The sequence below is a fragment of the Drosophila simulans genome, chromosome 3L (assembly GCF_016746395.2).
Source record: "Drosophila simulans strain w501 chromosome 3L, Prin_Dsim_3.1, whole genome shotgun sequence".
NCBI classification, from domain to species: Eukaryota; Metazoa; Arthropoda; class Insecta; order Diptera; family Drosophilidae; genus Drosophila; species Drosophila simulans.
In genome coordinates, this window is record NC_052522.2 from 13,102,671 (window position 1) to 13,117,000 (window position 14,330).

The window sequence follows — 14,330 nt, forward strand, 5'->3', positions numbered from 1 at the left end:
TTTAAGTCTTTTATACAAATGAATAACGCAAATGATGCCAAATATGCAATAAAAAATTACATCTTAAAGTATAGGAAAATATAGAAGTATTTTTATATTATTGAACGTCAAAGAATTTAGGTTTTTTTTAGAAATTGTTGTTTCCTTTTAAATACTTTTAATTATATATAGAAAATATCTTAGATAAGCTAATCCTCCCCATTCAGTGTTTTTTCCGCTAGAGTATTACAAGCCATGGCAGCAGGTAACATCAACGGCTAAAATGGCGCAATGGCAACCAACAAAGCACAAAACAAACTGCAACAAAATACGGCCAAAACAAGAAAGGCAGCGAGAAATAAAAGTGCCGGCCAAAACGCCACACACGTACACGAAAAGATCCAGCGAACTGAGCTCGAAAAGTTAACAAAAACAGTGGCACAGACAGAGAAATACGGCGATTTTGTGGCAGAGGGGCCAGAGGAATTGCAACTGGAGCTGCAACTGCCATCCTTGTTGGCCAAGTTGGCCATGACAGCGACCAGCCAAGTGGCGGCCATTGTGTGGCGGCTGCCTGGTCGGTTTGGATGGCTGGACGTCCTTCGTCCTCGTCACCATCCTCCGGACGTTCACATGAACGCCACCAGCGGAGCATCCGGATCGGATCCCCCTTTCGGTGGCAATGGGAATGTCAATTGAATCATCTTCACCAGCGCTGGAATGTTTTGCATTGCTTCTGCCAATTGAACCCTCGGAAAAGAGCCAGCGCAATTAGAATGCCGCAGGTCAACACATATCCCGGGAAATCCCACACCACGGGAAAGCACAATATTATGACAGCGCCAATTATCTAAAATTCTGTAAAATATTCGAAATCTCGGAAGATTGGTGGATTGAGAGTAATGACATTGTTTTACTAAGGAAGGAACACATAGTTTAAAGACTATTTACTTTAATTAGAACAATTTCAAACATACGAGAATGGCGTTACGGATTCTATTGGTTTTCAAGAACTCTGAATGTTTTTCTCTGTGCAGAAATATGAAATGTGGGTGGATCGCTGAGGTTTGGGGTCGAGTGTCAAGCGCAGCGCTGATTGTCATTCATTATGCAATCAATATTGATTGCTTCACGGCTCGCGGAAAATGTTGAAAAGTGACTTGCCAATTTTCACAACGCATCGACGAAAATGGGTAACGGCAAGCAGCGAAATCATTCGAGTGGGGGTGCAATGGAGTTGCCCACCATGGAAAAGCCGGGCGAGGAGCAGCTTCCGTTTGGCAGCCAGCAAGGTAATGGTATTCCCCGTCGAAGTCAGCTTCCCATCTTCGTGGGCATCCAACAGATCGAAACAAAATTTCTCCCTGTCCACGCGTTGATGCTTTCCTCACTGACATTTTTCATGCAGTGTCGCGTACGCTGATTGATGAATGAATAAACGAATCATGGAATGAATGAGCGCCCGACCCATTCGAGTTTTTCAACCGTAAAAATATGTCAAGTGGACAGGCGATGGAAGTTAACGCCCCCATAGAAAAGATCCAGCTTGTGAAATAAATGACTGTTCGATGGGGTTTCCTAATCAAATTACATGTGTGGTTCAATTCGTAAAGTGCAAAAAAATGAAACTAATATCCCAATTCGAGCTTAAGGAAAAATTGTATGGATTATCCTATGGCCATCTGATTTCAGGAACGACAGGATGATAGCTCGTCCTCTGTTGGCCAGATTTAGATCACTCCCTGCTCGATTGATAACACTCAAAGTCTTAAAAAATAAGTACTATAAAGTTCATTTTTAAATGGTTATTGTTCAGTTCAGTTTATTTGTGAAAAATTCCAAAATATTATTTATTCCATAATCAATTTTGCCAAAGCAATAAAACGATGCTCTTTTGCTATTGCTTTGTTTGGTTTCTGTGTAGACATCATCCGTTTCGAGGCGTCACATCGAAGTGCATTTGGGAATACACATCCTATTGAATCGCACGGGGAGGAATCTATATATCTGTGTACATCTGTGGGCGGCTTTCGGTCAACAATGACTTTGACAGTTGACAAGACACCGCTACACAACACAATGCCACGCCGCAGCCGTCTTGACCAGACATTTTACATGGGTCGAGGCTCCTGGGGAATTGAACCCTAATTCAATTAAGCCTGTGCCGAGCGCGTTGCCTAAATGATAAGAACAATCTTCTTAAGTTTGGCGTTTCCAGCAATATGGGAAATTTAATAAGCCACCGCTTGTATTTTTTATAAAATTGTTTACGCTCTTAGTGTGATACATTCCCTTTTCGGAATCAGCGCGGATGGGCTAATATCTAAGCCAAGAGTTTGGGCCACGTTAAGACGCTTCCTGTTACTGCTGCCTGTGGAGAACTTTTGATGCAGCTTGGAATTTCTCTTTCATCCTTCCATTGCATCCTGCTCCCTAGCTTATCATTGCACTTTTGTGCACAGAAAACGTGACTCAAATTTTTACTATTAAAAATAATTTTACAATTTATGTATGTTTTTTGTTATTATTAATATTTTATTTATAAGAAGTCCCTACGTGCAATTATGTTTTTACTATTTGAATACTTGTCTAAATATTAAATCTTATACTTTTTTCTCCGTGTAGCCGGTCACTTTTCTGTTCCGTTCCGTCTGTCAAGTCTCCGTGTCCGTTGAGTGCATTAATACGCTTGCATAATACTTTAATGTCGGAGCTTGCCCCCCATCCCCATTTTCCCGACTCTTTTCCAGCTGACAAACGGAAAAGCTGCTGCCGCTGCTGCTGCTGATGATGATTCTAGCTGGCAGAGCTGGGAAAACTTTTGCCGGGCTGCAGGAAGTGCAAGAAAATTAAGAAAATACTCATCGTTCTCGACGGTGGCCAGGCTATTTACGACAGTGAGCATTGAAATTATACGGCCAGCGAGGGCTGCACTGAGTCCACTTGGCCAAAGTAAAAGTCAACATCCAAAGCGGGTCTAAGCCAAAGGCGAATTGTCCAAAAGAAATTCCAAGTGTTGTAAAATGGCAACATGGATTGTTGAGCAATTTGCTGGGAACAGGGAGTGTGAATGCGCGTGTGTGTGTGTGTGTGTGTGTGTGACTGTGCCCCAAAAAAGTTTGCCCACACACAAATGGCCAAATGCAAACTTTGCCACAAGCAGCGAAGCGATCCAGAAGAGTTCTTGAGATATGAGCACAATTAAAACTTGCCGCAAAAGACCAGTTGGCGCTGGCATTTCTTGGATATCTCACAAGTGCCAGCTTTGAGTGATAAGCCGTTGCGGAAAACGGAGGAGTTGTCGAAAGGGGGCTTGGGGATATAGTTTTGATGGGCCACAGAAATCGATTTCAGCCCTTAACAGGCTCAAGACATTTCAGTTCCGGTTGGTGAAACATTACAAACTTAGTGTCATTCTAAATGTTCAAGTAAAAGAGATCGATGAACATCAATATACCTAAATATATTTCACCTAGTCTTATCTTAGGTGCCAAATCCTACAACAGTTGTCAAAAAGTATGTATTGCAGCACACTTAGTGGCATTTCATCTTAAATAAGTAGATTTACTTGTTTCAGTATAGATCAGCTCTTAAGCCCATTAAAATTCCCGCTACTCGCCATGAAACTCCTCCTTTGCGATGAAATCAAAACTTTTGAAAAAGCCGAAAACCAAAGGGGAAGGCAGACAAAGCGAACTGACGAAATCATGGCCATAAACAGAATCAATGAGCAGTAAAGCGGCAATAGATTTGAGTTATGGTTATTAATAATGCTGTGTGAGCTGCCCCCAGGCAAAGGACGAGATAACCTCGGAAACGAGACAGGACATGGTACATGCGGCAATGCAGACTTGTCTGGGTCCAAAAACACAATATAATATAGGGGGAGATGGTCTGGGCTGGTGGTCTTTTGGTGGGATTGTGTTGGCCAGCCAAACAACAACAGGCAGTGAACAAGAGTTAAGCTGGCTGGCATCCTTCACAAAACATTGCATCGTGTGAATCCAATATAGGAGGAGATCCCCCGCGCCCTTCCTCGCTCTTTGGCTGCCGGAAGTGCCTTTTGTCTGGCTTCATAATATTTTGCTCGTTACTTTTTAATATGACTCACAACAACATCCGAGCCAACAGGCAGACAGGGCTGACTAGAAGGTAGGAAAGGACGTCAAAGCCCCACAAACGTTCACTCACAGTCGGACATATTATCTGCACTAAGCGAGACAATGCTAAAATCTATCTGAAGTGAAAATTTTATTACCGCCTTCCGAGGGGGCTGTGCGGGGTCAGTCTGTGACACCGTAATCAGTGCATGTCCTTGTCAGGGTGTCAGAGGATTACTCATAAAATTGCGATATCTTTTGTCACCTTTTCGGGGTTGAACTTCAAGTGTGCACAGCAGTGGTGCGGACACCCCCCTCTTGACCGACACAAAGCTCATCCATTAGCGTTTATTGCTCATGATAAGCTGCTCCATGCTTTACCCAAAAATTGTTCATAAATTCAAGTTGGCTTGCATATGATGGTGTTTTGTAGCCTCCACAGCTGGCAATCGTACTTCAACCCCAACCCAAACATTTTATTTCCCCTTACTCAACGGAACAGGAAAGAAATCTTGGTATCAGCATAAATATTATTACAAAATGCTTGACCGCACTTCGAAGTGCACAGCCAACTGGTTCGCATTTGCTGAGCTCTGCAATGCTTATTCATCGGATATGTTTTCTAAGCTATACAAGACAGTCTTAAGTGAGGAAATATAGATATTATTTGAATGTCACAGGACTTCAAGCACACCTGTCGTTTTTTACCGACTTTCCCAATCAGACGTAGTAAGTGTATCAGCCAAATCACATTTGACATTTCTTTTGACATTATTAAAAGTTTCTGATGGGGTAGCGTTGAAGCTGACACTTATTAAATAAGTAGTATTAAAGTTTAAAAATTGTTGTTATAAGGTAATTAAATTATGGTTTCATTTTAATTATATAAGCTAATACATTGAAATCAAAAATTGAAAATGAGTAAAATCTTAATCGGATATTCCAAAGGTTAGATGATATTTAAATATTATAAAAGATCTTAATGGTGTTCCCTTCTTTTCAAATCAAAACGCTTCTACAAAAGTATTGATTTCTTTGATGTTTCCCGGCATAACCGCAACTCTGGCGATTTTCCGTTTGTGACGCCACCATTTGTAGCCAGTAAGAGTTTGACTAAAAAGCCTTCATAAACTTGGCCAGTTCTACCGAAGCCCTATGTAAATAAATATATATATATATAGAGCTGCGCTTAGCGCTGCATATATATATATTCATATATATATATATATTTATATAATTTTTTATATACATTTTTTTCAACGCTTTATGCATGCAGCAGAGGGAAACATTTTATATTGCACACATATATTTTTCATAAACCGGAAAATTTAGGTCAGCACCGCGGGGTATAACCGTACAGCTGGCAAGATGGCAGCGCCCAGGACAGCGTCGTCTACTATTAAACGCTAATGCAGAAGCCCCCACCGGCGATTCCCCAGCGGTCAACGTACGGGCGACGTCAAAGCGTCGTCAAAAATGAATATGCGCATAGGATGCGGCGGAAATATTAAGCATACGCCGCGTGTGTGAGTGCCTGCCGTGTCTATGCGGCATAGTGAAAATTACGAAAACGGCCACGCCAACGATGCAGGCCACTTGATTTAGGTGGGGTGTTCTGGTATCGGATTTCCTGCCGTTGAGAAACTAAATATTTTTTTAAAGGATATGCTACAAAATGGAGTGCAATATAGTTTCGCATCCATGGTTTTCAATCTTCAAAATTCTACGATATTCCTTAAGATATCAATATGTTTTCTGCTTTAAACAATATGAGAAAAATACTGCAATCTTGATAATCAGACTTTTAATAGTAAGAGACAGATTTCCAAAAACAAAGTTTCTCAGAACTACATATCTGGCTTATATGACGCTCTCCACGATCCAGTCGCATATAGCCGTGGGTCTCTAAGGTTTCCAAAGTATGATTGCGTGCCTAAGCGCCATCTTACGGTTGATAGCTTCATTATAGTGCCGTGTTGCAGTTGTCGTTGATGTTGCTGTTGCATATTTGCCTCCTTGGTTCATACACAGAGAACAAAATGGAGAAGTATTAGAATTTGAAAATCAAACCTTTTTTCCCCGTTTCTCATTTAAAAAAATAGCATTTGGAAACCTGGTTCACCATTTCTAACTGCATTAACGTCATATTGATATTATTACTAAATTAAGATAAGGTATAATCTGCTGTCTGCATTTTTCAGTGTATCCCACGCTTGTTTTTCTTGCCAAGTTGCAAGTGCTGATTATGGCCAAAAGGAAGAGGGACTTCGCCTGCATTCAGCTCGTTTGCGTTTTTCTAATTTTAGTTAAAGTGTTTTGCTGCTCCGCTTGGCGCCTCCTCGCCTTAATTTTTAAATTGCCAAGCGGAGTTTTCGCCTGGCCTCCTTTCGGTTGTTAGCGCACCAAGTGAAAGTGGCCGTTTCTTTTGAGCCTCGCACTTGAGTGTTATGTGGCCGCTTAAGATTTAAAAATTATGATTGGCGCGTGGTGGGCAAAGCTCATTTTAAGGTCTAACGAAAGGCACACAAAGTGTGTGTAATTAGGATTTTTGTAGGGAAACAAAATCAGTTTGATTTAAATTAAAGAGTGTATTACAATTTTGACAGATATTACAACCATAGACACTTCTTTCATTCTTTCAAATCGAATAAATCCATTAAGTGACCGAAACTTAAGCCAGGGGAAAGTATCTCCGGCTGGCCCACCTCTTCCTGCTTTAGTAAATAAAACAAAAAGAGTTAGGATCCACTTGGCCAGACACTCCCATGCGCATAAATTTCAATAGCAAATCCATAGATAGCCATGGAAGTTGCGGGCCCTCTGCTCTCACAGACAGCGGAAATTGTTGAGATTTATGGCGACGGGGTTCCAAAGGGCTGCGCCATATTTATTTGAAAGTAAGTTGCATCCCATACAGCCTGTTTTCGAAGGACCTGCCTACCGAACGAACGGGAGGAGCGAAGCGTTTCAGTTTTCAGCTCGGGCTAAAAACCCCAAAAGGATATTACATATCCTGTTCCTAGTCGTGTAAATGCCATTATAGATTGAATGTTTGCTCGGGGTCGAGAGTTGCGATTGCCTTTTTTCCCGTTTGATTTACGTTTTCCTTGCATCCGCATCCATTTTGTTGTGCTCAGCATTGCATGTTGCCTACTTTGAGGAAATTCTGGTTTGAATACCCTTCTGGTAATCAAAATATATAGTATTTTGTCTTTTGTAATAAAAGATACTCGCGTGCTCTGTAATTAGTTTAATAGATTATAATTGTAGTGTAGTAGAATTTTATAATATCTTTATTTTCATTCAAGAATTTTGTACTAACTTCGTTTTTGAAAATCTACCCAAATCTAGTTTAATCAATGTATAATCCAAATATAATAGCTTAAATGGTGGTATTTTTACTTTATTGAACTTGGTCTTGTTAATCACTCTAATCATATACTTAGGATATCAAATATTCGGCAAATCATTGGGGCTTTATATCCTGTTTTGTTCATTGTCTCAGAGCTCTTGGCCTTGGTCTTGATCTCGCGTCCTCCGTTCTCGACTTCCGCTTCCGGCGCGCAGTGAGTTATGTATTGGAGTGCAAAATATGAGGCTATTAGAGGCCTTAAGTCCGTCGTTCATACGTGCAAGCTGCGCTTTTTCACACACTAGCTCCAATATGCCCCGCAAAACACGTTCTGTGCCGGTATGAGAGCATCATCATTATTATTATCCAACAGCTCATGACTGCGGCCATTAGGTGGAATGGAGCAGATGGAACTGAAAGCGAAAGGCGTTCGAGTCCCAGTGTCCTGGGAAGCTGCTCTTCCTCCTCCGATTCCGTCTCAAGTGACTATTCACAGCTGAAGATTTATTGAATGTGCGCGATGCTGCCAGTCTGCCTTTCCCATCGCCTCTGCCACGGATTCTCTGGTGTCTGCCACTGAAAGTTGGCTCCGTCTGCTCTTTGGCATTGGTATTGAGTGTTTATTTATTTTCAAGCATCATAAAAAATACACAGGCATACACAGAACCAGACGGGAAAGCATGGCCAGAAAGGAACCTCAAAGATGGCTGGGATGTGCAAAAATTCCCGTTTATGATTTCCCAAAATAAAATCATAAAAACTATAAAAATTTAATATCTTGTAACCAACTTGTAACCAAATATTTTAAAATACCCTTTACGCAAGCACGTAATAAAATATTAGAAAGCATAATAATACATTGCAGCTAATATTTTATATGAAAAAATATACAGTTTTGTAAAGTCAATCATATTAATATTCCTGAAAATTTATAGAAATCGTTTACCAGTTTTAATAAATCTATTTTTTCTACGAAAGAAAATCCCTGATTATATGAGAATAAGATTCTCGGAATGACTGGAACGGCAGACAAGAAGCAAGGACATTCAATAATTTTGCTCGCATTCGAGTGGCAGAAACAGCTGCAATTTTTACGCCATTTTATGCTGCCAAACCAAAGTGTAATTTGTGGCCTGGGAACTTTGTCTATTGCCTCGGTGTGGAGAGTCCTTTTACAAGGACCCCCTGCAAATAGCTGCCTGCGATGTTGTTTTTGTCGCTGTTAAATGAAGCATTCGCTACCGGAGTTGAAGATGTTTGCAATTTTTATTTCATTTGCCGGTCAATGAACATTGGAAATGTGTTAAGTGGCGCCCACTCTGCAGCCCTCGACTTGTCTTTAATTGTCTACAAGTTGTCGGAATGGCTTTTAATGAAGTGTTAAACGATACTTCGGCTTTCCTGTGACCTCCTGCGGAGTCGTGGCTCCTGGCTTATTATTTGGCACGACCTAAAATATTAATTTCAGTTCGGCCAGCTGACACTTTCCCAGCTCGCATTGAATAATTCCTTGCCGCTTCTTAGAGTGTTGACGGGGCTAATTACCATCGATGATTCTTTGGGTAAATTGTGCAGATGGGAACTTAAGCCGCTTAAAGTTTGCATGGTTTTACTCTTGAATATCGGCAATTTATGGCTTAGTTGGATGCTTATTCATGAGACACTTGTGACTTTGATGTATGCTAATAATCAGGATTGAAGTACGTCAGTATGTCGGAAACGATTTAACAGTGTATTTCTTGAGTGCACTACATAAAATAAGTACTTACAATTAGTTTGTAAATTTTATGCAAAAGAGTATCGTTATGTAAGAAAATTAAAGTATATTTCCATTTTACTAAAGACGCCAAACAAAAACTGGGACGCCAAACAAAACTGTCCACTCAGCTGGGTGAACCACTCCCCTAGTGCTTTTCTTTCACTATTCTTCCCCAGCCCAGTTCCTTTTGAATCGCCTGTCACATAATATGGACAATCACTAACCACGAAAGTGTCAAACAAACAAAACGAGCCCAAGGCCTGCTCCCTCCTCGAGCTCCCCAATTCGTCCACCACTTTCCATACTCATCTGCAATGGGTTCCGTAAATTTGCAAGCAAATCCTATTTTCGTCTAAGAGAAGCGCACTCAAACGGGCGGAGACAAACCAGACCATGCCACATTTGAGTGCTGCGGGCACTTCGATGCTTCTGCTCCCTTTTTTTGTGGGTCGTACACCCGTGCACACATCAATCTCGTCCAACTTTCCAGATACGAATCTTTCATTTTCGTATTTCCGTTCAAAATTTCGTGTAACTGAACTGGAACTTTAGAAAAAGGAGGACACAAAAAGCGAATGTTGCTACCACCAGACAGAGTAGATAGAGGGTGGCTGATGGAACTGAAGCGAATGCAGCCTGCTCCATTGTGCCACATGGTAAAGTCAGCCAGCACCAATATGTGAGCGGAAGTCGGTAATCGACTGGCTAAATGGCCTCTAAACTAGGATGAACTAAAGGCAAACTGCAGCAGATTCTACCAATGCATATCGGAAATTTTTAATAAATATTAAGCTTATCAATTGATACACATTGCTTTTTTATTACTTTTTAAATGATTTACTCAATTATCATGTGATTTATATGATCCACAATGTTTAGATATTATAACATTTTCAGGACAAGTATAACTTTTTTATGTCATTTTTTTTAAATATCATTAGCATTGATTTGGTATCTTTATCATCTGAACCCAATATACCTCGTTCGATTCACAAACAGGGTGTGCAAAGTGGGCATCATTCACATCGTCTGATTGCCCTGGCTGGTATCAAATTTAAATTTCTTCATTTGCCTTTCGGTCCGTGTGCAAGTTCAAGTTTTTTGTCTGTTCCTCGTCTGACTCCTGCTTCTCCTTGGAGCGAAAATTCAGGTCATGTGCGACCAAAAGTAAGTGGATGCGTTCTTATCAGAGCATACAAATGTTTTATCTCGCTCGGCGCGTGTGCAAGCCATATTACACTGGAAAACATGGGTATTTATTATTACAACTTTCTTGTTATTTGGCATCATATTGCATCTACATATTGGCATTTTTTTAAAGCCCTAAATAGTAATGTCATTAAGCTAAGCATATGTTTTTATTAAATGTCGAGCTCTTAATAACAAATCATACTGCCACATAATATTTTATTTTTTTCTGTAAGGACAACGTCAGGACAAAAACCAAGGCTTGAAAGTCGCCTGCGGTTGCGCTCTCATTCTGTTCATCTGTGTGTGAGTGAGTGTTGTGTTTTCCCAATTGTCGGATGTGCCCGTGGGGGCGGGGTTGTGCCCACTAATACCAACACCAACACCACCACACATGCACAGCCAGTTAGACACTTTCTTTTGCTGCTTGAGCTTCCGTTTCCGCTTCTACTTCCGCTTGCCTGACCCGCTCCAGTCCGTCTGCCTCACTTACTTATGCATAGCATATAACCTTAAACATAATTTTGTTTGCCTTTTGTGTTCTGTTGTGTCCTCGTGCAATTCTATTTGTCAGTGCGCGTAGATAGCATTTTCTCATCTTTGTTTGCTTGTTTTTTCTATCAAGCGCTAAATTTTATCTATTTTACTCGTGCCTAGGACTTGCGAGACCGCTCGAAAAGTGCGGTTCCTTAAAGCTGGATCGAAAAGCATTATTTCGAGCATTGTGGACCACAATTCAAGTGTCAAAGTTTGCACTTGAAATTATAATGGTCAGGCCCCAAAGCCCATTGGCCCGGTGGCCATAACAAAGGAATGTTGGCTAGAATTCAACCCAAAACCAACCATCGTCCCCATCAGCATGCCGCCCACCTTTTCGCAAAGTTGAACCCTAGGGTCAAAAATTCGCACAATGTCAGTCGAGTCGGGTTTTGTGAGGCATAAAAACAAAAAAAAAACTTCGAATGAAATGCATGCCCCATTGACATATGAGTGGGCGTGGCACTCTGTGATGGGTGGCGGTTTTGTTGGATTGCCGAGGAAATGGCAAATGCATGCAGCCACTCGATATGAGCTATGCCCATTTTGGCCCCAAATCCACCAACGTTTCATTCCTACAAACCCCCTCTGAATCCATCTCTGTGCGTTGATTGTTCGATTCAAACATTTTGGCATGTTTTGGGCAGCTGAACTAGTTTTCACTTTTGCTCCAACTAGCCACAGTGGTGGAAAAGGCATAAAAGGTGAAGCAAAAATGGCATTAGCGGATAGCTAATAATCTGTAATATATTAGTAATGATTTCCTTCTTTCAATCAATATTGCATGGACAACTTTTATTGAATTTAAGAATAGATTTTAAAAACAGATGCTTTATGTTTATAGTAAGAAAGATTACTGGTATGTTTAATAGTTTTGTAGGGAACCAAAACTTTTGCAACTTCAAATTGAGAGTATAAAATCATTAATGTTTTGTTTTTGAAGTGTCGTGGTCAAAAACAATCCACTGTTCAGTTGTCGCCCAGCTGAGGCCGAAATGTGTTAAATCCGCTAGAAAAGCGGTTAACCGAGTAAACTGCAAATGCAAAATGCGGTTGGTTCACTTCGGTTCGGTGGGGTGATGTCCTGGCTTGGCCCGGTCCTGTTTCTATTCCCAGACCATATTAAAGGCAATGCCAAAGTGTTGATGGGTCAGTTTCGGCCGCATGCTGTATTGTGTTGGCAATGCGGAATCATTTTTGTACATTTCATGTGTTTTTGAGAGAAAAATTTTCATTACGGGATAAACTGGCGCTCAGTAGGCCAGTAAAACATTTTCACTGTGTTCGCAGACTTGCTTAAATAGCATATACAGTAGAAGCACAAACGAAATAAAAGAAGTTTAATTATATAGCTTCAAATCAAATCAAATAGATGGCATCCGAAGACGAAGAGGTTTGTCCCATAACATGTTTCATATGTCACGGCTTCTCATTTTGAATTAAAGGTATACACAGAGGAGGAGAGTGATCAGGCCATGTCCTTCATCCGTGAGCACGATCTGCCCATTTCGGAGCTGCAGTATGCACTCAGATATGTTCGCATCCGGCGCGAAAACAAATCACTGAGCGATCCGGTTATGGGAACCCGGGCGCCACAGGATCCTGTTGCTGAGGTTTCGCCACCGCCATTCGACTGGAATGGCGAGGACGACCAAGCCGTGGCCCGGGACCCATAATTGCTTTAAATGTTGTTAAGTTATTTTATTTATTTGCGTTCTGCCTTCTGCCCTCTGATTGATATGCGAAAAAAAGGGAACCAGGTTCGCAATAGTTGGCAATGGCTATTAACAATTGTAATGCAAAATTAAAGATATTTTTTCTGTGCCAGCAGTAAAGGGTCCTCTGCAACAGTTTTCTTTGCCCAAGTTCTGTTTTGGCAGTCCATTTCGACATCTTTACATTCAACACTCCAGAGTGGCCACGCACATCCTGGCCATTCGCGATTTTTAATTGTCAAACGCAGTCGGGTGACAAATGAAGGCGTGAAGGAGTTGCACCGGAGAAGCCATAATGACAGCTGATAATTTATTCAGCAAGTGCAGCAGCTGAGCGACGGGCAGGAATTGTTTTCCAGCAGCCATGAAATATTTACAAGGGATAAAGGAGCAGCAGGAGCAGCAGAAGAAGGAAGCCGTGTCCTGTGCCACTGAGATGAAATACATCCGCTTGTCATTGTCAGGATGGCCGAGTGTCCAGATCTGCTGTAAAATGCAAATGAAGTCCCGGCGATTTCCACCCTCGCCGAGAGACTTGCATTTAATTAGGAATTAATGCGGCAGTGTGGGGGTGCGTTTCGGCACTCTGCGGTTAAGTGAAAGTTGAGCTTTTGGCTTAAGCCGCCTAAGCCGCCTAAGCCGCGACTAAGTTTAATGTCCCGACGCGAAACGCTCAATTTGCATTTTGCATTTTCCTCCGCCAGCTTGTATTCTTTCTCCCACAAGGGTTTTCCGCATTTGCAACCCCCAGCAAACAGAGCAAAATTTATTGTTTCAAACGGATTTCGCTGCGCCCCAAATTCGATTACTGGTAATTGCCTATTGCCAACCTCCGCTTTGGAAGGGGGCGTGGCACAAAAGCCAGGCTTAATTGAATTAAAAGGCGTTGCAAAGCTCAAAAGCAGAGGACGCCGTGTTCATTGATGAAGCTTTTTAAGCCGTAAACTGATTAATTGTCTGTATTCCGGTTATGAAACAGGGTAGTTGATGAATGCGAATAATTGTTACTGTAATGGGTGTCTCAGTATTCAGTGCAGATAATCCGATCAGTTAAAGGTTGTTGTTTTATCGTAATGTATCCATGAAATGCTGATATCATAAGTAGATAAGTAAACCATTACGTGGTGAATCCTTACTGATAAGAGTACGTGCCAGATGGTTCATAAGCTTGGTATTACGGTACTGGTTTTAGTTAAGATAGTGTTGTGATAAAAATCACAATAATATAATAATTTAATAATCCGTTGCAAGGAAGCATATATAAGGAAGCAGTAAAATAGAAATCAAGGACATTTCTTTGGTATGTAGATGAAATATAAACGTTAAGGAACAAAGTCTGTGAAAAACATTTTATACTTATGTACTCCATAAAAGTGTTTCAACAATATTGATTAATAAATCCCGAAGTTATATTTAAAATCTGAATTTCATCGTTCCTGAAGTTCAAATTACGAGCCATTTCGTAAGAGCCGCAGACATGCATTAACAAACATGCGAAACTCGACGCTTATTTAGGCCGCAAAGAAGCCCCCCTTTTTGGGGGACACACGCGTCCATTTGATGGGTTTATTATTGGGTAAATAAATTAAAATTGTTTACCTTTCAGCGGTGGCCAGCTTCAGTTCTTCTTCGGAGAGAGACAGCGATACGCAGCTATCTCTTTCGGTGTTTATTTGTTGTTTCTCTGGTAGCCCGAGTGT

General features: G+C 41.1%; 1 protein-coding gene across 1 annotated transcript; it reads left to right on the top strand.

Moving 5' to 3' along the window:
- Window positions 1-12,148: 12,148 nt before the first annotated feature.
- LOC6737937 lies at window positions 12,149-12,750 on the top strand. The gene is made up of 2 exons (XM_002084720.4): window positions 12,149-12,308; window positions 12,361-12,750. The coding sequence occupies exons 1-2, from the start codon at window positions 12,288-12,290 to the stop codon at window positions 12,589-12,591; spliced, it is 252 nt and encodes an 83-aa protein (XP_002084756.1). The 5' UTR covers window positions 12,149-12,287; the 3' UTR covers window positions 12,592-12,750.
- Window positions 12,751-14,330: the final 1,580 nt, after the last annotated feature.

What these genes read in the sequence shown, in the direction of transcription:
- LOC6737937 (XM_002084720.4), top strand. Translation starts at nt 12,288, where the DNA reads ATGGCATCCGAAGACGAAGAG. An exon ending in TGGCATCCGAAGACGAAGAG is followed by an intron (nt 12,309 to 12,360) that starts GTTTGTCCCATA and finishes TTTGAATTAAAG; the next exon opens with GTATACACAGAGGAGGAGAG.